The sequence below is a fragment of the Panthera pardus genome, unplaced genomic scaffold (genome assembly GCF_024362965.1).
Source record: "Panthera pardus isolate Hobbes unplaced genomic scaffold, ASM2436296v1 HiC_scaffold_1, whole genome shotgun sequence".
NCBI classification, from domain to species: Eukaryota; Metazoa; Chordata; class Mammalia; order Carnivora; family Felidae; genus Panthera; species Panthera pardus.
This window is the reverse complement of record NW_026526654.1, coordinates 65953417-65972732: the sequence shown is the minus strand read 5'-3', so window position 1 is coordinate 65972732 and position 19316 is coordinate 65953417. Positions and strand designations below refer to the sequence as shown.

General features: G+C 48.9%; 1 protein-coding gene across 1 annotated transcript in view; it reads left to right on the top strand.

The window, feature by feature from the left end:
- The first annotated feature begins 317 nt into the window (after window positions 1-317).
- Window positions 318-19316, top strand: part of ERICH6B (glutamate rich 6B) — a 69866-nt gene continuing 50867 nt past the window's right edge. The window contains exons 1-3 of the mRNA XM_053903235.1: window positions 318-394; window positions 7357-7408; window positions 18252-18674. Of these exons, the coding sequence (XP_053759210.1) occupies window positions 18313-18674 (362 nt within the window). The 5' untranslated portion in view covers window positions 318-394; window positions 7357-7408; window positions 18252-18312. The remainder of the gene's footprint in view (window positions 395-7356; window positions 7409-18251; window positions 18675-19316) is intronic.

Here is a 19316-nt window from a genome sequence, read left to right as displayed (position 1 = left end):
TTACATACTATTAAATAAGGAACAAAGCAAAACAAAACCCCACCCAGTCTTTGCCGACCCTCCTCTACCCGGGAGGGGCAGGAGCGCGGGCGCTAGCCGGCTGCAAACACCGGCAGTCTGCGGTCCACCGGTTCCCTTTGGGGGGCACCTGACCCAGGGGACCCTGGCGCAAATAATGAAGAAAACTTTCTGGCCAGCCACTGCCGCTTGGCCCAAGCACTTCCTCCTGGAGCGGGGAGGCTGGGGCAGGGAAGAGGAGGAGGCGCACAGGCTGGGAACTCCAGGCGGCGCTGCGAACTCGGGACGCCGTTCCCATGGTAACCGAGAGCCGGATACAAACGCTGGGGGCCCCGGGGCCTTTTGGCTGGATCTGCGCCGCCGCTGTCTGGCTTGGGTAAGGCTTCGCTCATTAGCCTCCTAGTGCTGCTGCAGGAGCCCAGACTCCCTCCTCCGGACCCCACTGGGCAGGAGGGAGTGGGGAACAGTGTGGAGGGTCTGGGAAACTAAGAAGCATCAACACGCAGCCTTCTTTGTTTCTCTCCCCGTTCTCTGCCCCTCCCTCCGTTAGCCTTTCGGTTCCCTGCTTCGCTTCGCTAACCTTTGTGAAGGCCGGTGTTGGTTCATGACTCCCCTACAAATAAAGGAGAACTGGGTCCGTTCCACTCCAGAGAGCCTCTGGCTCTGGCAGTGAAGGAAAAACTGCGGGTGTGGAGGTTGTGACTTCTTCCTCCCAGGCCTGCGTAGCCCAGCCAAATAAGCAGAAGAAGAATTCCCCTGATGGAAAATTCCAGCCTGCCTACAAACCAGTTCCTGGGACCCAAAGCCAATCACTCGGTTTCCTCGTGTTCCCTTCCCCCACCTGTAAAATGGTAGAGAAACAGCGTTCCTAACCATCCAGGGAGGTGGTGAGGAGTGTCCCTTGACTGATGTTCCACAGGTGTTCGGTGCCAGGCACCTGCTCAAGGTCACCCTCCTTGAAAGCGCCAACCTGAATACATTTGAAATTCTATTTATAAAAAAAGGCCTTAGGAAATGATGTTTTAATGAGTACACTGGGATGTCTACACTGCTAAAAAAAAAAAAAAAAAAGCACCGATTGCTCTAAGGGGTGGGGGTCAAAAGAACTTTTTGACTTCAGTGTTTGTCCCCTGGCATTTTTTTAATGTGGATCCAGATCTGCCTGGGCATGGCGCCCTGGAACTCAGCAAAGCAGGCCATCAGTTGGTCCCCCGAGAGGGAAGGCAGCCGCCTTCGGCCAAGAATCCTGCCAGTTCACTAGAGGGGTTATACAAACGGCCGCTGAGGACAATAACTGCAGCAACAAAAAGGACTTGCATTTGCAAGGCACCATAGAATACCCTGGATCCTTCACAGAATTGAGGCTTCTCCCCTTTCTGCAGCTAGAGTTCCCAGCCTCGGCTGGCAGGGCCCCAGCCACACCCAAGGTCCTGCCACCCACTCCATTCTCTTCAACAGAGGCATCCTTGCTGTCTGAGCCCACCCACAGCCCATCTCTTGGTGGCCTCTCCTAGCAGGAGGGAAAGTTGCATGAAAATTCCAAACCGGAAATGAGATGTGCGGCCAGTCTCCTGTGTGCCTTTTCTTCCTATGAACCATCCAGTGCACAGACTTCTGTTGAAATCCTGCCACGTGCCAGGAATTGTGTGAGGCTACCGACCCAGTGGCTGAGGCAGACACGCAAACAAATGCAAATGGCACGTGTGGGAAGGAAAGGACACGCGAGAGCTGTGGTGAAAAGCTCTCTGGAAGCTTCCTTTGGAAGCACGTCTTCACAGAGGAGGCAACGGTGACTTGGGTTTTAAAGAATTACAGACTTTAAATTGCTTTAGGAAATTCAAGACCCATCTGGGACCCCCAAAAAAGAAATCCCACTCGGGAAGAGCTGGTGGAAACGTGTGCTGCGTTTTCTCCAGAAAAGGAAGCAGGACTATGAATGTGCTGAGGTAGAAAACCAAGAGGAGACAGAAACATGGGCCAGAGGATGCCCAGGCAGGAGGACTGTTCAGTAGACTGAGCCCTCAGTCCTAGCTCTGCGATGCTTGTGGGAGCCCGCTCTGACTAGAGGTAATCTATGACTGGCCGAAGGCCTGGCCTTCTCCCAAGTTGACTCTTAATGCTCAGTAACGTAACACTGTTAACAGGGCCTCCTTCTAGACATATCAAGGACTGATAGGAAATACACGAGCCCTACACATCGTGTCTTGAATAAGCCGGACTGTTCTAAAACCAAAGTTCTCTCCAGTCTCTTATTGGAAGGAAAGCAAACAACTATCTACCGAAATACAAGGCTTCTCTGGCACCGTAAGACCGGGGAAGCCCGGGTCTCCCTGCTCTGCTGGTGTAGCTGGACTGAAATACACTGGAAAGTAGGGCCTGGGCAGCCGTGAGTCCTCAGCCTAGCCCTTGTTGGTCTCCTGGGATCTGAGGGGTTTTCCTGGCCTCTTCACTTCAGCTTAGTGCTGCTCCAAATCCCTTAGTCCACAAACATATGCCTATGTTCTTCCCGCCCCACGCAAAATAGGAAGTGCTGGTTTAATAACAAAGAGTTTGTTTAGTTTTGATATCTAACCCCTCCAAACGCCAACTGTCCATGCCCTTTTTGACTCATCCCTTTACCTTTTAGAAGAAAGGGGTGCTGAGGCAGCACGCCCCGGGTCCCAAACCTACTTCTCAGCTCCAAATCCATGGAAAACCCTCCAGTCCTGTTTTCACCAGCGGTTGTGACAAACTTCGGCTTTACGCTGGTTCACAGCTTTGAGCCATGCTTTTGGAGCTCAGCTATGTGTGGGCAGCTACAGCCGTGCGCTCAGGGCCCCGGGAGCCACTCCTGACCCTGTTCACAGACACTCTCGGAGGAAATAAACACCGTCAGCTCGCTTCACCCAGGTCGTAATGTTCTCAACTGACAACAGGTGGAGCTCATCAGCCCTAACCAACTCCATCTGTGCAACCGACTTTCTACAGTGTCGCAGGAATTCTGGGAAGCACTGAGGAGACCGTCAACACCTCACAGTGGCCCAGGGGCCACTAATTCCCAGAACTTTGTAGCCTCTTGGCCGCTGAGGGTTCTTTCCTCAGGAGGGGCTCACGGCCTCAGAGGTATCCCTCTTTGAACAAGCCATGGGTCCACCATAGGATAATGGGTCCACCATGGGATAATGGGTCTACCAAGGTCACCTGTTCTCTGTCCTACAAAACTCCTAACACCTGGGAACTTGTAGGATCCTCGTGCCATCCCGGCTCTGCAACACCAGCAGACAAGCCATTCTGCCTGGATTCCTGAGGATTCCAGTCTTCATATTGAGGACAACCTAAAGGACTGGGTAATTATGCTTGGATGAACCCCACGAGCAATCATAACAAAAAGTCCCTTTGCTCTTGGTCTTACGAGCCTTTCCAACTGGGCATGGGCATTTTCACATCACAAATGACCCCCTTCCTTTCTCATATTGTCCCTCCCTGGTCTCTCATCAAAATCTAGAATGCTCCCTGCTTTTCCACTCCACCATGTGAAAACATCAACTTGCTAGCCAAGGCAGCTAAACTTGATTTTTTTTTATTTTAATTATTTTAATTTGTATTTATATTTGAGAGATAAATTGCAGGGGGGGGGTAATGAACAGGGGAGGGGCAGAGAGAGAAGGAGATAGGGGGTCTGAAGCAGGCTCCATATGGTCAGCACGGAGCCCAATGAGGGGCTCAAACCCACAAGCCATGAGATCACGATCTGAGCTGAAGTCAGACACTCAACAAACTGAGCTACCCAGGTGCCCCAGCTAAACTTGATTTTTTAGGGAGGTCCACCAGGGGGAAGAGAGGAGCCCCATTAGGCAGGCAGGCAGACAGGAGAGAGGAGAGAGGGCTGTATCACTGAGCAGTAATAGCATAGCCCTTTTCATAAATAAACCCTCCTTCTCCCTCTACACAGAATTCTCTTTCCACGTCTTTATGGTGGCTAGAGCCTACCCCCTGCCCTCCCAGCCCTAGAACATCCTTTTGCTAGCTTTCAGTTAAGTGGGGACTGCCTATGTCCCCACGGGCCCACCCACCCCCCCAGAAGCCGGATATAATGCTGGCCTTCTCCTAGCTCCATATTTCCTCCCCTTTCAGATGCTCATCAGCTTATATTGACATTCTCCTCCTGCATTTTCATTCATGACATAATCATACGATACGGTATTTTAATTTGTTTTCCTGTCTCCCTGCTTAAGCTAGATCTTTCTTGAAGTCTATAGGTGTGCCTTGTGCAAACGTGCAGTCCCAGTACCTGACAGTATCTGGCATATAGAAAGTCAATAACTGTTTGTGGCAAGAAGGAGGAAAAGAAGAAAGGGAAAAGGGATAGGAGGGAGACTTGGAAGCTTATCATTTTCAGTAGCACACTTTCTAAGGTCTGGTTAATACACTGAATGATACAATCAGATCCATAAAATTTGAGCAGCCTGAAAGGGTGAGGCAAAGCCAGCAAGATGGAATTTAATATGGATCCACATAAATGAACTTAAGTTTAGCAAAACAAAACAAAATACACACACACACACACACACACACACACACACACACGGTACAGAATATAAAAGCTACCTTCAAATATTTGTAGCTCGCAGTGGAGCAAATCTATTGTGAGCAGCTCCAGAGAGCAGACCTGGAAAGGCTGGTTGAAAGCCCAAGGGAGGAAGATTTAGCAGAAGTCTGTGTAATTTCTTACGTGCTAAATACAGTGCCTCGCATGTAGAAATAGTGTCTGTGATCCTTCTTATCGTTATTACCAGCATCATCGCCATTATTTATAATACTTATAAGAACTGTCCAACAGCCAGCCTCAGGAAGCACTGAGCCCCCATCCCAGGAAATCCAAGGTTATCATTGGGTAGCCACCTGTCTGGGATGTTTGTCAACCTGATTCCTAACCCCTGGTCTCCCTTTCTCCATAATCCTGTGATTGGAAGAACAGTGTTCTGTATATCCTGGATAGTGAAAACCACAGACACAATCCCTGGCTGAGCAAACTGTCTTTTATATAAAGAAGCTTTGGCACTCCCCACATTTGTTACAGTGTGTCTGCTTCAAGCAGCCCCTCCAAGAATCCTCTTTGATGTTGAAAAAGTAAAATCGCTTTGTGTGAAAGCTCCTTTAATCTTAGATAGATACAAATGCCTTGTATCTTTGGGAACATGCCAAACTGCTCTTCGTATTTCAGAATTAATCTCATTAAAGAAATCTCTGTTTAATCCCCACTGCTGTTTGCCAGAGATGTTGAATAATTCCACACCTGTTCCTACTGCCTCTGTGCTGTGCTCCCTTCCTGGACTTGGTGTTGTCCAAGAAAACGCATCGGTGGGTGTAGGCTGGATCATGGCATTCCCATGTTTTGTTTAATGCTGTCATTGTAGAAATGTTCCTTTATACATTCCTTATCTCATTTTCTTAGTCTGAAGAAAGGAAAGAAAAGGAAGGGGTAGCTCGCCTGTTATGAAAAATAACAAATAAAATGATGAAGTTGCTTCATTGATTATCCAATTCAACATAAACTTACAATAAACAAGCAGTATTGCTAAGGAAAATGCCGTCTGTATAAGATAACAAGCAGTTGTCTCTTTCCAAAGAGTATAGGAAACGCTTGACCAGATTACCTGCTTTGTAAAACACATTTTGTATATCAATGTCTATTTTACATACATAGAGATCAGTCAAATGAAATTATTGACATCCTCTCTCTCAATACAAATTCTGGATCTCCTCCATTAGGAGCCATCAGTGAATGATCCCAAGTTAGAGCCGTGTGAAATAATCACTCATCTATTCACTTCAACAAATACTTATTAACCTCCTCCTATGTGCCAGGCATTATTCTAGGTGGCAGAACTATAACGGCAAACAAAAGTGAGCAAAATTTCTATCCTCCAGTATACAGATCAATAAACATGATACAAATGTTATGAAGAAAAGAAAACAACATGAGAAGATACATAGTGATTTGGGGTAAGGGTGGGAATGGGGGCAATTTTAGATCAGTGACCCAAAGGAGGCCTCACTGGATAGGTGACATTTAAGCTGAAACTTAAGGAGGAGGAGTCAAGCATTTGAAGATCTGGAAGAACTTTCCAGACAATGGGAAGGGCTGGGTGGGAAGAGGCTGTACATGGAGAGCAAGGGGAAGAGTGGAGTTCCAGGAGGGTGAGAAAGAAAGCAGGAGCCAACATGGGCAAGCTTTGGAAGCCTCTGAAAGCCTCTGAAACCACCGGAGGGTTTTAACCACTGGAGCGACGTGATCCAGTTTATGTATTTAAAAGACTGCCTCTGAAGAATAGATTATCAGAAAGCAAGGGCCAAAGCACAGAGGTAGCTGTAGGAGATGGTGGGCTACACAAGGGTGAGCACAACGGTAGTGGACAGAAGAATGGATTGGGGACACTTCTTGGAAGACAGTGCCAAGAGGACTTAATGACTGGTTAGCGGACTTGGGAGGGCGGAAGAGGGAGGAATCAGGGATGACTCGGAATGTCTACCTCTGAGCAAGGACGTGAATTACACCAGGTTCCCAAACTTTCTCCGTCCGTGGCACCTTTAGCGCCTCAGTGAATTTTTCCTGTTGCCCCCCTCCACCAAAAGAAATACAGGTTTCATTTATCAGTTATATCCAAATAACTGGATAAATATTGCGTTGTGTCTTTATGTCACACATTTATGTCACAACTTCCTCCAGAAACTGAAAGAAAAAATAATGCCTTTATTTCATTTTTGAATGGCCATGATGACTCTCTCACAGAATGTGTGTGCCCACTGGGCACTGAGTGACTTCAATCTTGGAATCATTAGACACAGCCACCCTCCTTTTCTACTGCACACTGATTTTTACATGGTCCTTGCTTTTCGTCTCAAAGACAGCCAAACACCCCGCTCTGCAAAATATGCCATCATTCAAAGGGATGGAGCCTAATCAAAAATTAGGTATGCCTACAATGTCCAGCAGATGTCGAGCTGTTCTCTTCAAAAATTTAAAATCTACTGCAGTATCCCTGGGAGTTCTCTGCAATTCCCAGGGACTGTCCATGCTCGGAGTGGTCAAGCCATTTTGTCCCATGGGTGGGGGGGGGGATGGAAAGGGAGGTAGTATAAGGGAGGGCTGCTTGGGTTTGATTTCCATGGTGAACATTCGAAGAGAGCTACTGACCAAGGAAGGTTAATGAAGAAACACACTGTACCACAAAAGTAAACTATGCCATATTTAGCATAGGAAAAATATCCGTTTTCCAGTATTCTTAGGGAAGGAGGTTTTCTCCGGCTAATTTTCTGAGTAACTAAGAGCTAACCAGAAAGTTTTTTTTCTTTCAGCTGTTCTTATTGAAAACTATCTTGGCTTGGATTGAGTTCACTCCCTGACATTGTAAGTACTGAGCCATGAGCATGGTTGAACATAACTGCATTGTTCTGGGTCCTGAAGGCCGCGTGGCCATGATTGCCGATAATTCTTACTGCCCTCCCTGTTAGACACACTGTGATCCCAGAAACAGCAATATCAAATAGATCTTCACAAAATGGATTTTGTTTTCCTACAGTAACTTTTTAAAAAATGTTTATTTATTTTTGAGAGAGAGAGATCTGCGTGAGCAAGGGAGGGGCAGAGAGTGAGGGGACGGAAGATCCAAAGCGGGCTCTGTGCTGACAGCTGCGAGCCCCACACAGGGTTCAAACTCACAGACCATGAGATCATGACCTGAGCCAAAGTTGGACAGTCAACTGGCTGAGCCACCCAGGTGCCCCTTCCGTAGGAACTTCTAAAAGCATTGCCTTTCCCATCAAGAACACCACATCAGATAATTCCTAGATGTGACCACCGATGAGCAATATAAAGGCAAGATTAAAACATCTTATCCACAAATTCCGTAATCCAGAAAAAGCTCTGAAAACTGAAAACTTTGAGAAATTTGTGGCAAACTCCTCTGGCCACAAAGCCTGAACTGCTAGAACTCGGTTCAAAGCAAAATCCAACCTAAACTGATGTGGGGCAACTAACCGTTTCTCTTTATCCCACCTGTTGTGAAAATGTCCGTGTTTTGCTATAGAAATACTAATGAGACTCACTGCAGGCTCCTGCCCCCTCACCCCCGCAGGGCTGATGTGTATTTAGGATACAGTCACCGTAAGGACAGCCTAAATCAGCAACAAACCTGAAAGCCACAACGCACCTGGCCCTAAGGGTTTGACTAAGGGACGGTCTTTGGAAACATAGGGCCGGAAGGAAGGAACCTAGAGCCCTTCTAGGCCAATCCGCTGACATTACAAATGAGACAGGAAGCCTAGACACAAGTGGGAGAACATATTCAAAATCACATATCCAGTTTGGAGCTCAGCCAAGATAGGGCTATTCCTCCTGCCGTTGCTGCCTACGGCCCCATCAGGCAGGCAGCCTCCGCATGGGCTCCCAGGAGCCGAGAACGCAGGTCCCCCGGCACATCGGAAGTGTCGACGGGCCACGCCAGAAATACACTTCTACTGAGATCCTAAATTGAACTAGCTGAAAATGAATATGTCATCTGTTGTAACGTGTCTCAATAACCCCACTCTGTTTCTCATGACATCAGAGGTTGGAGGGAGGTCAATGCAAAGGCCTTCTATATGACTCTCAAAAATCACTCCAGAAAACTTTTAACTGGGGATGTCTCTCCATCTAAATGAACTTCCCTGTAGCAAATAGAAACTCTAAATATTATTATTTTTTTATTCTTTTAAGTAATTGCCATTAGGGCCTCTCCGTATTTAAGGGAATCACTAAGAATTTGAGTTGTCAAGACCAAAAAGATGAAATACCCTTCTCGTCTCTTTGCGGTGTGGTTTAGACTTGGAATTGGACAGACCTAGTGTGGGGGATCACAAATACGGCGCCGAGTAGCTGTGTCCTAAGGCCAATTAGAACCTCTGGGAGCCCTGGTTTTCTAAGCTGAAAAATGGGATAATAACACTTTACCTGCCTTTTGTGACTCTTTAAATTTTAAATAACGGAGGCCCCTGGGTGACTCAGTCGGTTAATTGTCCAACTTCGACTCAGGTCATGATCTCACAGTTCATGGGTTTGAGCCCCACATTGGGCTCTGTGCTGGCAGCTCAGAGCCTGAGCCTGCTTTGGCTTTGGAGTCTGTGTCTCCCTCTCTCTCTCTCTGCTCCTCCCCCACTTGTGCTCTCTCTTTCTCAAAAATAAATACACATTTAAAAAAAAAATTGTTTAGTTTTAAATAATGCAAAATACCTTATTCTGTCTAGGCACTTAGGAGATGCTCAGTAAAACCCCACTTCCCCGGCCTCCCTCATCTCACCCTGTTTTATCACAGAGAATGATTGTTTAACCTGGGATGGGGAGGTGGGTGCTGAGCATTGAAGCCAGTGCCCCGAGAAGTGCAGTCCTCCAAAGGATACAGTCTCTCAACCCGCATGATAGTCCTCTCGGGGAAAGAACATTCCTCTGCAACGGCACACCTGTGTCCAAATCCTGGTTTGGCAACATTTCACTTGTCTGACCTTAACCAAGTCATTTGATTTCTCTGAACCTGAGTGTTGTCTGTAAAACGGAGATAATCGTGTTTGTCGCTCAAGGACGCCCTGACGAGCAAATTCAATCGGGCACGTTTACTGGTTTGGCAACTCAAAGCATTATACAAATCTTTGGAGCATAGAGAAGCAGAAGAGTAGTACCCCAGATCTAGAAACGGGAGAACACTGTCCCGATTTAAACAAAAGGAGAAGAGAAGGCAGATGTGGCCAGTTATATCCCAGTGAGTTTGATACTGATGCTGGGCACAATTCTAGGGCATTTCCTGTAAGGGTTCGGGAGCATTTTGGAGAGGTGAGCAGCACGGATTCCTGGAGAACAAGTCACGTGGGACCGGACTTCACCTATCATCCCTCAGAAAAGTGGGGAGATCTTGAGGGAGGGGAAGTCCCAGGGAGCCCAAGAGGAGGGGCCCAAAAAGTAGAGAGAAAAGTGGCTTCAGAGAGACAAGAAGCAGAAGGTGGCCTCCAGGAACACAGCGGGAGGGGCCTCGTGAGTCAAGGGGCGGGGCTCAGAGAGCCAAGGGGAGGAGCCTCTGGGAGCTGAGCCCCTCAGAGAGCAGAGAGGGAGGAGCCTCGATGGCCAGGTCCTGCCAGCTGCCCAGAGGACAAGCTTTATTCTTTAAGACCTTCTCATTTTTTTTCAGCCAAAAATGTTTGTAGTAAGAGCCTCTTTCTCCCACTTCACTTCCTTTTGGATGCTCAGGAAAAAAAACAATTTCCTGTAAACTACTTTTTGTCGCTGTGACCCTCTAAAGATTGTGAACCCTTCTGTTTCCCTTAAACCCTGAGCCCCATTTCCTCCTCTGTAAAGAGGGATGATGGCGCCTGCATTGGGGGTTGTTGCGGGAGGCCAAGGGGACCCCGCACGGGGGCTGACTGGAAATGCTCATCCCCTTCCCCCAGCCTCTCCTGGCAGAACAGACTCGGCTGGTGGCCTTTCGGCTCTCTGGTTTGACATTTGTATCGCTGCTTTGGATGAAGACACACATACTAGGAAGCTGGGAGAGTTAAGAAATGACTGGCAGTCAGTCCAATAAAAGGCTATTGGGAGGAGTTATACTGGAGAAAACGTCAAGTGCCGATGAGACAGAAAAGCGATACACCTTCTGGAGGGGAGCTCTGCACACAGTGACAGAGCTGAGGGTTGAGTGTCCTCAGACCCACCACACTCCGTTGGAGAGATCACTGCCTTCACACCGGGCCCGGGCTCCGGACAGGCAGGGATCAGGATTCACACCTCCATTCCATAAATATGTATTATTTCCTACCAAGTGCTTGGCACGGTTCTAGGCACTTGGCCAAATCAGTGAGTGAAACCAAGCTCCCTGCCCTCATGGAATTCACATTCTAGTGAGAGGAGAGAGACGATGCACATAATAAATGAATAAAGTGCTTAATATGTTAGTAAGTGATAAATGCTCTGGAAGAAAAAGGTAAAATGAGAGCAGGTTAGGGGACATCAAAAGTGCCAGAGTACCTGGGGAACGGGCCCCGGGGACAGGAGAGCAAAGGCCTCGGGTGGAACAGTGCCTGGCAATGTTAGGCACGAGGCTGAGGCCAGGATGGCAGGGGTGGGAGGAGGGAGAGAGCAGGGGGAGGCAGGTGGGAGACGTGATGGGGGGCCAGTCGGGAAAGACCTGAAAGCCTGAAAGGGCTTTGGCTTTCGATGCAAGATGCGAGCCATTGCAGGCTTTTGTGTGGAGGGGTGAGGTGACAGGACTTAGGTTTGAGTTGTTTTTTTTTTTTTTAATTTTTATTTATTTATTTTAAGAGAGAGGAAAAAAAAAATGCAAGCGTGGGAGGGCCAGAGAGAGAAAGAGGGAGACAGAGAATCCCAAGCAGGCTCCACGCTGTCAGCACAGAGCCAGAGGCGGGGCTCGAACTCACCAACCATGAGATCATGACCTGAGCTGAAATCAAGAGTCAGACGCTTAACCGACTGAGCCACCCAGACGCCCCAGGACTTAAGTTTTAAAAGCTGGCGACCTGTGGAAAAGACACCTGCTAGGAAGTGCCTGCAGTAGTCGAGGCAAGATGTGATGCTGGGCAGACCAGGGTGGGAACATGGGGTGCATGAGGAGTGGGAGATCCTTTGAAGGAGGAGCCAGCCTGGCTTCCTGGTAGATGGGATGCAGGGTGAAGAAGAGAGAAGAAATGACTCCACGGGCTCTGTCAGCACCTGAGGGGTCTGGGGAGGAAGAGCAGGATCTGAGTTTGGGCACCAAGTCTGAGGTGTCTCTTAGATGTCTGAGCAGAGACGCCAAGAAGGGAGTTGGGGGTCCGAGCCTGGGGCCCTGGAGAAAGGTCTGACTGCCACCTCCAAACACTCCCAAGACTGTCACGGGGAAGGGGAGTGAGAAAAGTGAGGAAGGCTGGGATCCAAGGTTCAGTCCAAGGGCTGCTGAATCACAGCCATGTGAAAATGGAACGAGCGGCCTCAGAAAGGCTGTCCCGCGTTTATAGATAACAACCTCGTGAAATCATGGCTGAGAGTCGGAAAACAGACTGACCCGCTATGTGGGAGGTTCTGTCCTGGCAGACACAACCACCACCATAAAATGCTTCCCCATTTGGGAGGGTTCCAGCCTCCCAAGGATAGGGGAGCTCACTTGTGACAATACCCGTGGCCATCTTTGCCCCCAGGACCCCGCCCTCAGGACTTGGACTGAATCGTAGACAGACCCTCATCTTGAGACCCCTCCACTAGGCTGCGGTGGCTACCAGGGAGCAGGGAAGTGAGAGGCAATCTTTGTGTTTTCTCTCCCCATGCCATAAACTAAGTAAGACCTCAGAAGGGCGTGCACACACACACACACACTTTTACCTTCAGTGCTGGTTAGGAGTCAACGTGCAATAACAACATAGGTCACATTTGTGACTGTCACTACTTATGCCTACGTGTATTGTCTCATTGGATCGCCATAAGAGTTTGGTACCATTATTCTCCCCATTTTACAGATAAAGAAATTAAGTCACAGGAGAATGAAGACTTTCCCTCCAAGTCAGGTGTAAGTGGCCCAGCCCGATTTAACCCCAGTTAACCTGGCCCCAGACCCTGACCACTGTGCCGTTCTGCTCTTTCAGAAGTTTGCTTCTCCTTCCTGCTTCAGCTCTCCCTTTCCATTTTCACACAGTCCGCTCCTCTGCTGATTGTCCGAAGCGGTTCTGTCAGAAGCAGTGTTGCGTTATCGAGCAGAGACTGGTTAATCTACAAAGTTGCCCCCCCACCCCGCTGCTGGAGCCCAGGCCAGGGGGCAGGGCTGGACCGGAAGGGTCCATCAGCGGGTGTGTACAGGACTGTCAGTGAGGGGAGGTGCGGCAAGGGAGCCCCGGCTGGGGCAGGGAGCTGGGCACTGGGACCCAGGCCCCCGCCCTGAGCGACCCTGTGCAGGGACCAGAGGGCGCTTGGGCCTCCATTTTCCTTCCTTGTCAGAAAAGCCAGACCCTTCCTTTCTTTTGAGAATGCAAAGGCAGAGGATGGTGACGACAGTAACTGGTGCCGACAGACCAAGGGTCAAAGGCGGTCCTTGGGCTTTTTCCCTGGAAACACACCAGTATTGAACCAGTATTGATATCCAGGGGGCAGAGGAGGACCCAGGAGGATGTGTAAGGGGAGGATAGCCGTGCTGGCCACGCTGGCAAATCATGTCCTTCTACGTCTTCCCATCCCCTCTCTGCCCAGAGCCATCATACTGGGCCGCATGAGCTGGACAAAGCGAATGCGCTCATCCTCACGGAGCAGCCTGTTTTCCCAGCCCAAGGAACTTGTTCCCACCCAGCTGCAGGTTCCTTGCATGCATTTGGTTTCCAAAGTGTGACGCCTTTCAGCAAGTCTGTAGAGCCATGGCCCCAGTGAGAGAGACAAAGAACATCTCAGGAGCAACACCACCGCCCCCGTCTTGGAAACCAGTGAGGAGACTCTACTAATTCCTTTCCCTAAAAAACCACAACCAGAACATGGAGCCCTTCTTTAGGTCATTCACCTGGAAACCAGAGGCTGCAATTATTCCTTGTGAGATCAGTCACTTACAGAGGGGGTGCTCTGTTCTTTTTGTTACATTAGTTATGTCTTCCTCATGTATTTCAAACTAAGAATGTTTGGAGATCCTGGCCTTGACCCCTCAGAATGACAAATGGGATCGAAAAGGAAAGGAAAGGAAAAGAAAGGAACGGAAAGGAAAGGAAAGGAAAGAAAGGAAAGGAAAAGAAGAAAGAAAGAAAGAAGAAAAGAAAAGGAAAGAAAGGAAAAGAAAGAAAAGAAAAGAAAAGAAAAGAAAAGAAAAATCACTATGGAAAAATCAGTTCGCCTCTCATTTGCAGTGCAGTGTGGAAGGGGTTATGTGGATACAAATCTCCAAGATTGTGATCGAATGACCTCTGATACAAAGTTTTACCCCTCTTCGGTAAATAAGCATTATGTACATAATCAGTAAATATCCTTGGCAAAGTGCATTTATTAATACTTTTCTTTGCTCTTTCATTTATACATTCAACAGGTTATTACCGAGTGCCTATTACATGCCCAATCACCATGGTAGGTACGGGCGTCCAGTGTCGACCTGTGTAAACACGGCACCTGTCGCCACCAAACAGCCCATCTCTCTGTGGGGCCAGAAAGATGAAGCCAATGCATGAGCAGGCAAAGTGTGAGAGATACCAGACCTTTTAGTGGATTGTGTATCTTTTGTTCTCCCAACTTCTGGTAGAGACAGCGAGCCATGGCTCTACTGTAAGGAAAACAACAGGGCCCATGCGAGGATGCGCCCGCCCGGGGAATCTGAGCAGACTACAGGCAGTGGTGGGGACAGACCCAGAAGTGGAAGGCCCCATTCAGGGAAAGCAGCCTGAACTCACCAGCACTATTTCCGTGTGGGAAAGCCCGCGCAGGGTTGCCCGACATTCCTATTTCCACGAGAAGCCGGAACTCTTGATTTTTTGTGAATTCTGCTCATTCTAAATATTCACTCTAAATTTTTTTTAAAAAACTCTTGAAGCCGAATTACCTGTGTCTGCCATCTTGCTTTGATTGATGCAGCCATTTTGTGAAGCCAGTCTAAAGATTAAAGACCTATAATCAGCTGATTATAATCGGCTGTTATAAAGGGGATGTTTCTTGTTGCGACCACAGAAATTAAGCTGCAATCTGTCAGAAACCGGGGTCAAAATGAGTGGACATCTGAATCACAAGTCAAAACCAGGATGTTTACCTCAGACGCCGGGTCTCAAGTTGCCAATTACTGTTCATTTCCACCTGACGGCTTTTCTTAGAAGTTTCCAGGAGAATTAAAGGGAGAATGTGAGCATGCAGCAGCCTGGGCCTTTTCACAAGGCCTGATGAGAAAATGGAAAGAAAAGATTCTTAAGCCTAAATGACAGGCTGCCTTTGGAAAATGCATTCTGGGCCGTCCGGGGGATGGGGCCATTCTGACCTTTTATCTCAAGCAGATAAAAAAATAGGAAAGGTAGGAGATCCCTGAAGTGTTAAGCATGCCTTTGCTCCTTCACTGCTCCCAGGATGAGGCCAGGCATCCCCGTCTCCAATTGCTCTCCTCTTACCCAGCCCCTTCCTTCTCCCTCTGGCTTAGGGAGCCAGGGCCAGGAGCGCACGGGGGTCGGAAGTGAACAGCCACAGTTAACTGACACGGTCAGCTTTTAAATCAAAGTAAGCCTGGGGAGGCTCCTTTAAAGCAGAAGAGTCTCCCCTAGACATCAGTGTGAGCCCCGAAGTTTTCCCACAGCTCACCCTTTGCCCCAAAGGCGATCTCCTCCACCCTGGTGTGTGTGATTTACACCCCACCTCCTCCAAAAGGCATCTGAGGTAGCCTAGGTCAGAAGACACGCAGGAAGATCACAGTATGAACCACAGAGCAGTGAGTGACAGAGGCAGGAGACTCTACTGTTTCTACGCTGCCTGGTAAATGGCCGCAAGAGCGCTCCCTTCTGGAGCTTTTGATCCTCTCGCGTTCCCGTCATCACCCAGCCCAAAATGAGTAATAATGGCTTCTAAAGCTCTCCACCCCCTGACTCTGCCCTTAACTTTTTCTACCTTGTCCTCTCTCTGCCAGGTCAGTTTTCTGGGCCCCGGGTTGGTCTGCTTCCTCCCCACCCTCCCCACCCTTCTAAAATACCAATCTATCTATGAGGCCTGTCCTCCTCGCTGTCCCCAATCCTGCAATCCATTCCTTTGTAGGCTTACATTTTGTGAAGCTGTCTGTCAGAGGGCGGGTTGTCTGGAAACGGGTTCCCAGATGCGGACCATTGAGGTGCAACCAGTAGAAATATAAGCCGATGCCTGAGAAAGGGCGGGGAAGGACTGGCGGAGGGAATGGTCTTGTGGACCGGGCTGGGCAAGCCTGCCTGTCAAAGCTGACCTGCCTGAGTCGGCCTGACTTTATTGGATGACTTCTGGAAGGCAGCTCTGCAGCCGAGGCAGTTCCTGAAAGACGGGGCGGCCGGAGGCTGTCTGTAGACCACAGTCTCCACAGCCGGCAGCAAGTCCTTTGAAAGGGGGCCTGGGTAGCACCCCCTCGGTTCACCACACTGCCCCAGGCTAATCCTATCAGAATCTGATCATCTAAGGGCTCTAGCAATCCTAAAAGTAGACAAACAAGCCCACTGGCCCACTATGAATGTCTTTACACATCAGTCTTCCCATTTTGGGCATCATGGTGCACACATGTTAGCAAGTGATCCTGTGATCTCAGCGCTGGTTCCCGAAAACAGAGCTTCCTGGTCTAAGATCTGAAAGAAAGGTAGACTGAGATATTTATCCATTAAATCCCTAGAGCAAACAGGAAGGTTCTGGGCAGTTTGCTTCCTTCAACTCATTCCATTGTGCAGAATGAATATTACCCTTTTTAAAACTTTGGGACACGCTGCTCTAGAGCCATCTATCCTTGCCCTTGACTCAGTCACTGGTCACATATTTATTGAACGTTTACCGAGCACCGGGCGTTAAGCTAACCACTGGAGGTAGAGCGGGGAACAGGTCACATAAGGTCACTGCCACTGAGACACAGCGTAGTAGAAAGGAAAGGCTGGACAAGCAAACACAGAAACATAATCAGAAACAGTGTAAGCACTACAGGAGAGGCTAACGGGGTGGGAGAGGATGGACGGAATGGCAAGACAAAGTCAGAAACCTTAGCAGGCGCCTGATCTCACGGGGGCCTGGAAGCCACGGAATGGGGTTTACATTTTATTCCAAGTACAAGGGAAAGCCATTAGTGGATTTGTAAGCCCCGGACATCCTGACCTGATTTATATACTCGCACGGACACTCTTCACGGAGAAGGACTAGGGGGTGGCAGCAGTGGTCACGGGAAGGCCCGTTTAGAAAGAGCTGCATTAGGGGCGCCTGCGTGGCTCAGTCGGTTGAGCGTCCGACTTCGGCTCAGGTCATGATCTCGCGGTTCGTGAGTTCAAACCCCACGCTGGGCTCTGTGCTGACAGCTCAGAGCCTGGAGCCTGCTTAGATTCTGTGTCTCCCTCTCTCTCTGCCCCTCCCCCGCTTGCTCTCTCTCTCCCAAAAAACAAACTTAAAAAAAAATAACAATAATAATAAAAAGAAAGAAAGAGCTGCAGTAATTCTGCCTGGAGACGACGCGGCTCACTGTGGGTCATCACAGCGGAGATGGAGAAGAGTAGAAGGATCCTAACATATTTTTAAGCGAGAATGAATCCTTCCGGCCCTCAAGACGTTCGCACTCTGTTGGAAAGAACAGATGGGTACGCAAACCGTGTAATATAGCAAAATAGTTGCTTGAGTGGAGATACAGAAGGTACAGATGGAGCTCAGGGCGGGGCAGGGAAGACGTCGCGGGGAAGCCGAGGTGCTCACGGCTGCGTGCAATCTGGGGCGTAAAAAGAACTGTTTGCTGAGTAAACTCACCGCGGGTGTGCCTTCCAGCCGAAGAGGCCGTGCCTGTGGTGGCCGTGACCACGTGCCCGGCAGACCTCCAACTAGAAGGGCCTTTGCTGACCAAGGCCCGGCCACTGTGCCTGTAACCACCCTGCCTGTACCTCTCCCACTGCGCGTGTCTTTTTGTGTCTAGAAACCTGTTTGCATGACTCCTCTTCTCACCAGATTTCAAGCTCCTGCGAGCCATTCTCTTTTCTTGTTTTCGTGTTTATTTATTTTGAGAGGGAGAGAGCGAGCGAGAGGGGGAGGGGCGGAGAGAGGGAGAGAGAGAATCCCAAGCAGGCTCCACGCGGTCAGCGGAGAGCCCAACGCGGGGCTCCAACTCACGAACCGTGAGATCGTGACCCGAGCTGAAATCCAGAGTCGGATGCTGAACCGACTGAGCCCCCCAGGTATCCCAACATCCTCTTCTTGATTATTGTGGTAACAAATATTTCTTGATGAATAACTAAGTCTCCTCTGATGACTGTACCATTAAATGTCGAATCACTCCTTCACTCTCCAGCCCTCCAGGCTTACTTCATATTGTGCAGTAATTGCAAAGGTGTTGCCTTCAGGTGTGATCTCTCCTACCCGTTCCTGGAGGGTAAAACCTCTGTTCCCCTTTTTGTGCCTTTTCATGGGCCGCTCTATACCGACGTGCACATTCAAAGGGCCACCCAAACACTGGTGAATGAAATGAGCGAACACGAATGGATATAAATCAATATGCAGTAGCGATTATCGACTAATGGGATTTGATTCCTCTCTTGGTTACCAGGATGGCGAAGTGACCGCCTGCGGCTTGCTGCAGGGTTTCATCTACTTAATGCTGCCCCAACATGTCTGCTGAAAATGATCAGTCATCAAGAGGAACATCACCCCTTCGCTCTGCCACAATGTCCCAGAATTCCACACAGACCATATCTTCGGAGGAGGATATCGAGGAAGAAGAGTGTTCAGAGAAAGACTATCTATTTCCTGAAGAGGAAGAGTATCTGGAAGAGGAGGAATATCTGGAGGAAGACGACTACCTGGAGGAGGAAAAGTTGCTGAAGGGGAAGGCGTACCTGTATGGAGAGGGGTATGCGAAGGCGGGAGAGCATCTACAGGAGGAAAAGGACCTGGAAGAAGAGTATCTGTTGGGAAAGTATCTGGAAGACGGTGAGTATCTGGACGAGGGAGAGTATCTGAAGGGAAAAGAGTAGGTGTGTGAAGAAGAGTATCTGGGACGGGTATGCGGAAGAGGGCCTTCTAAAAGATAGCAACTGGTGGGGCGCCTGGGTGGCTCAGTCGGTTGAGCGTCTGACTTCAGCTCAGCTCATGATCTCACGGTCTGTGAGTTCGAGTCCCACGTCGGGCTCTGTGCTGACAGCTTGGAGCCTGCTTCCGATTCTATGTCTCCCTCTGTCTCTGCTCATGTTCTGTCTCTGTGTGTCTCTCTCTCTTTGTCAAAAATTAATAAACATTTTTTTAACAAAATTTTAAAAGATAGCAACTGTCATCCACCACCACGCCCAGGGAAAAAAGATCAAGCTTGAGATAGAGCCGAGGCTCAATCTGTCAATCCTGCCCTCAGTGCCGACAGGTAGGAACACTCATTCCTGACCACGTTCTCCCAATCTCAATAGCTGGGACCCCAAGAACGGTGCCCACAGAGCAGAGAGGCTTAATGAACATGAAGCACCTATTCATAAACAAAACGAGCAGAATATAGCCCATAACTTGTATCTTTTCCTTATTGCACAAATAACACGTATTTATTGTGGACGTTAGGGAAACTGTATATGAGTGAAACAAAGAAAGCAAAAGTCCCTCCCATCCAGAGGGGAATAATCACTTTCCC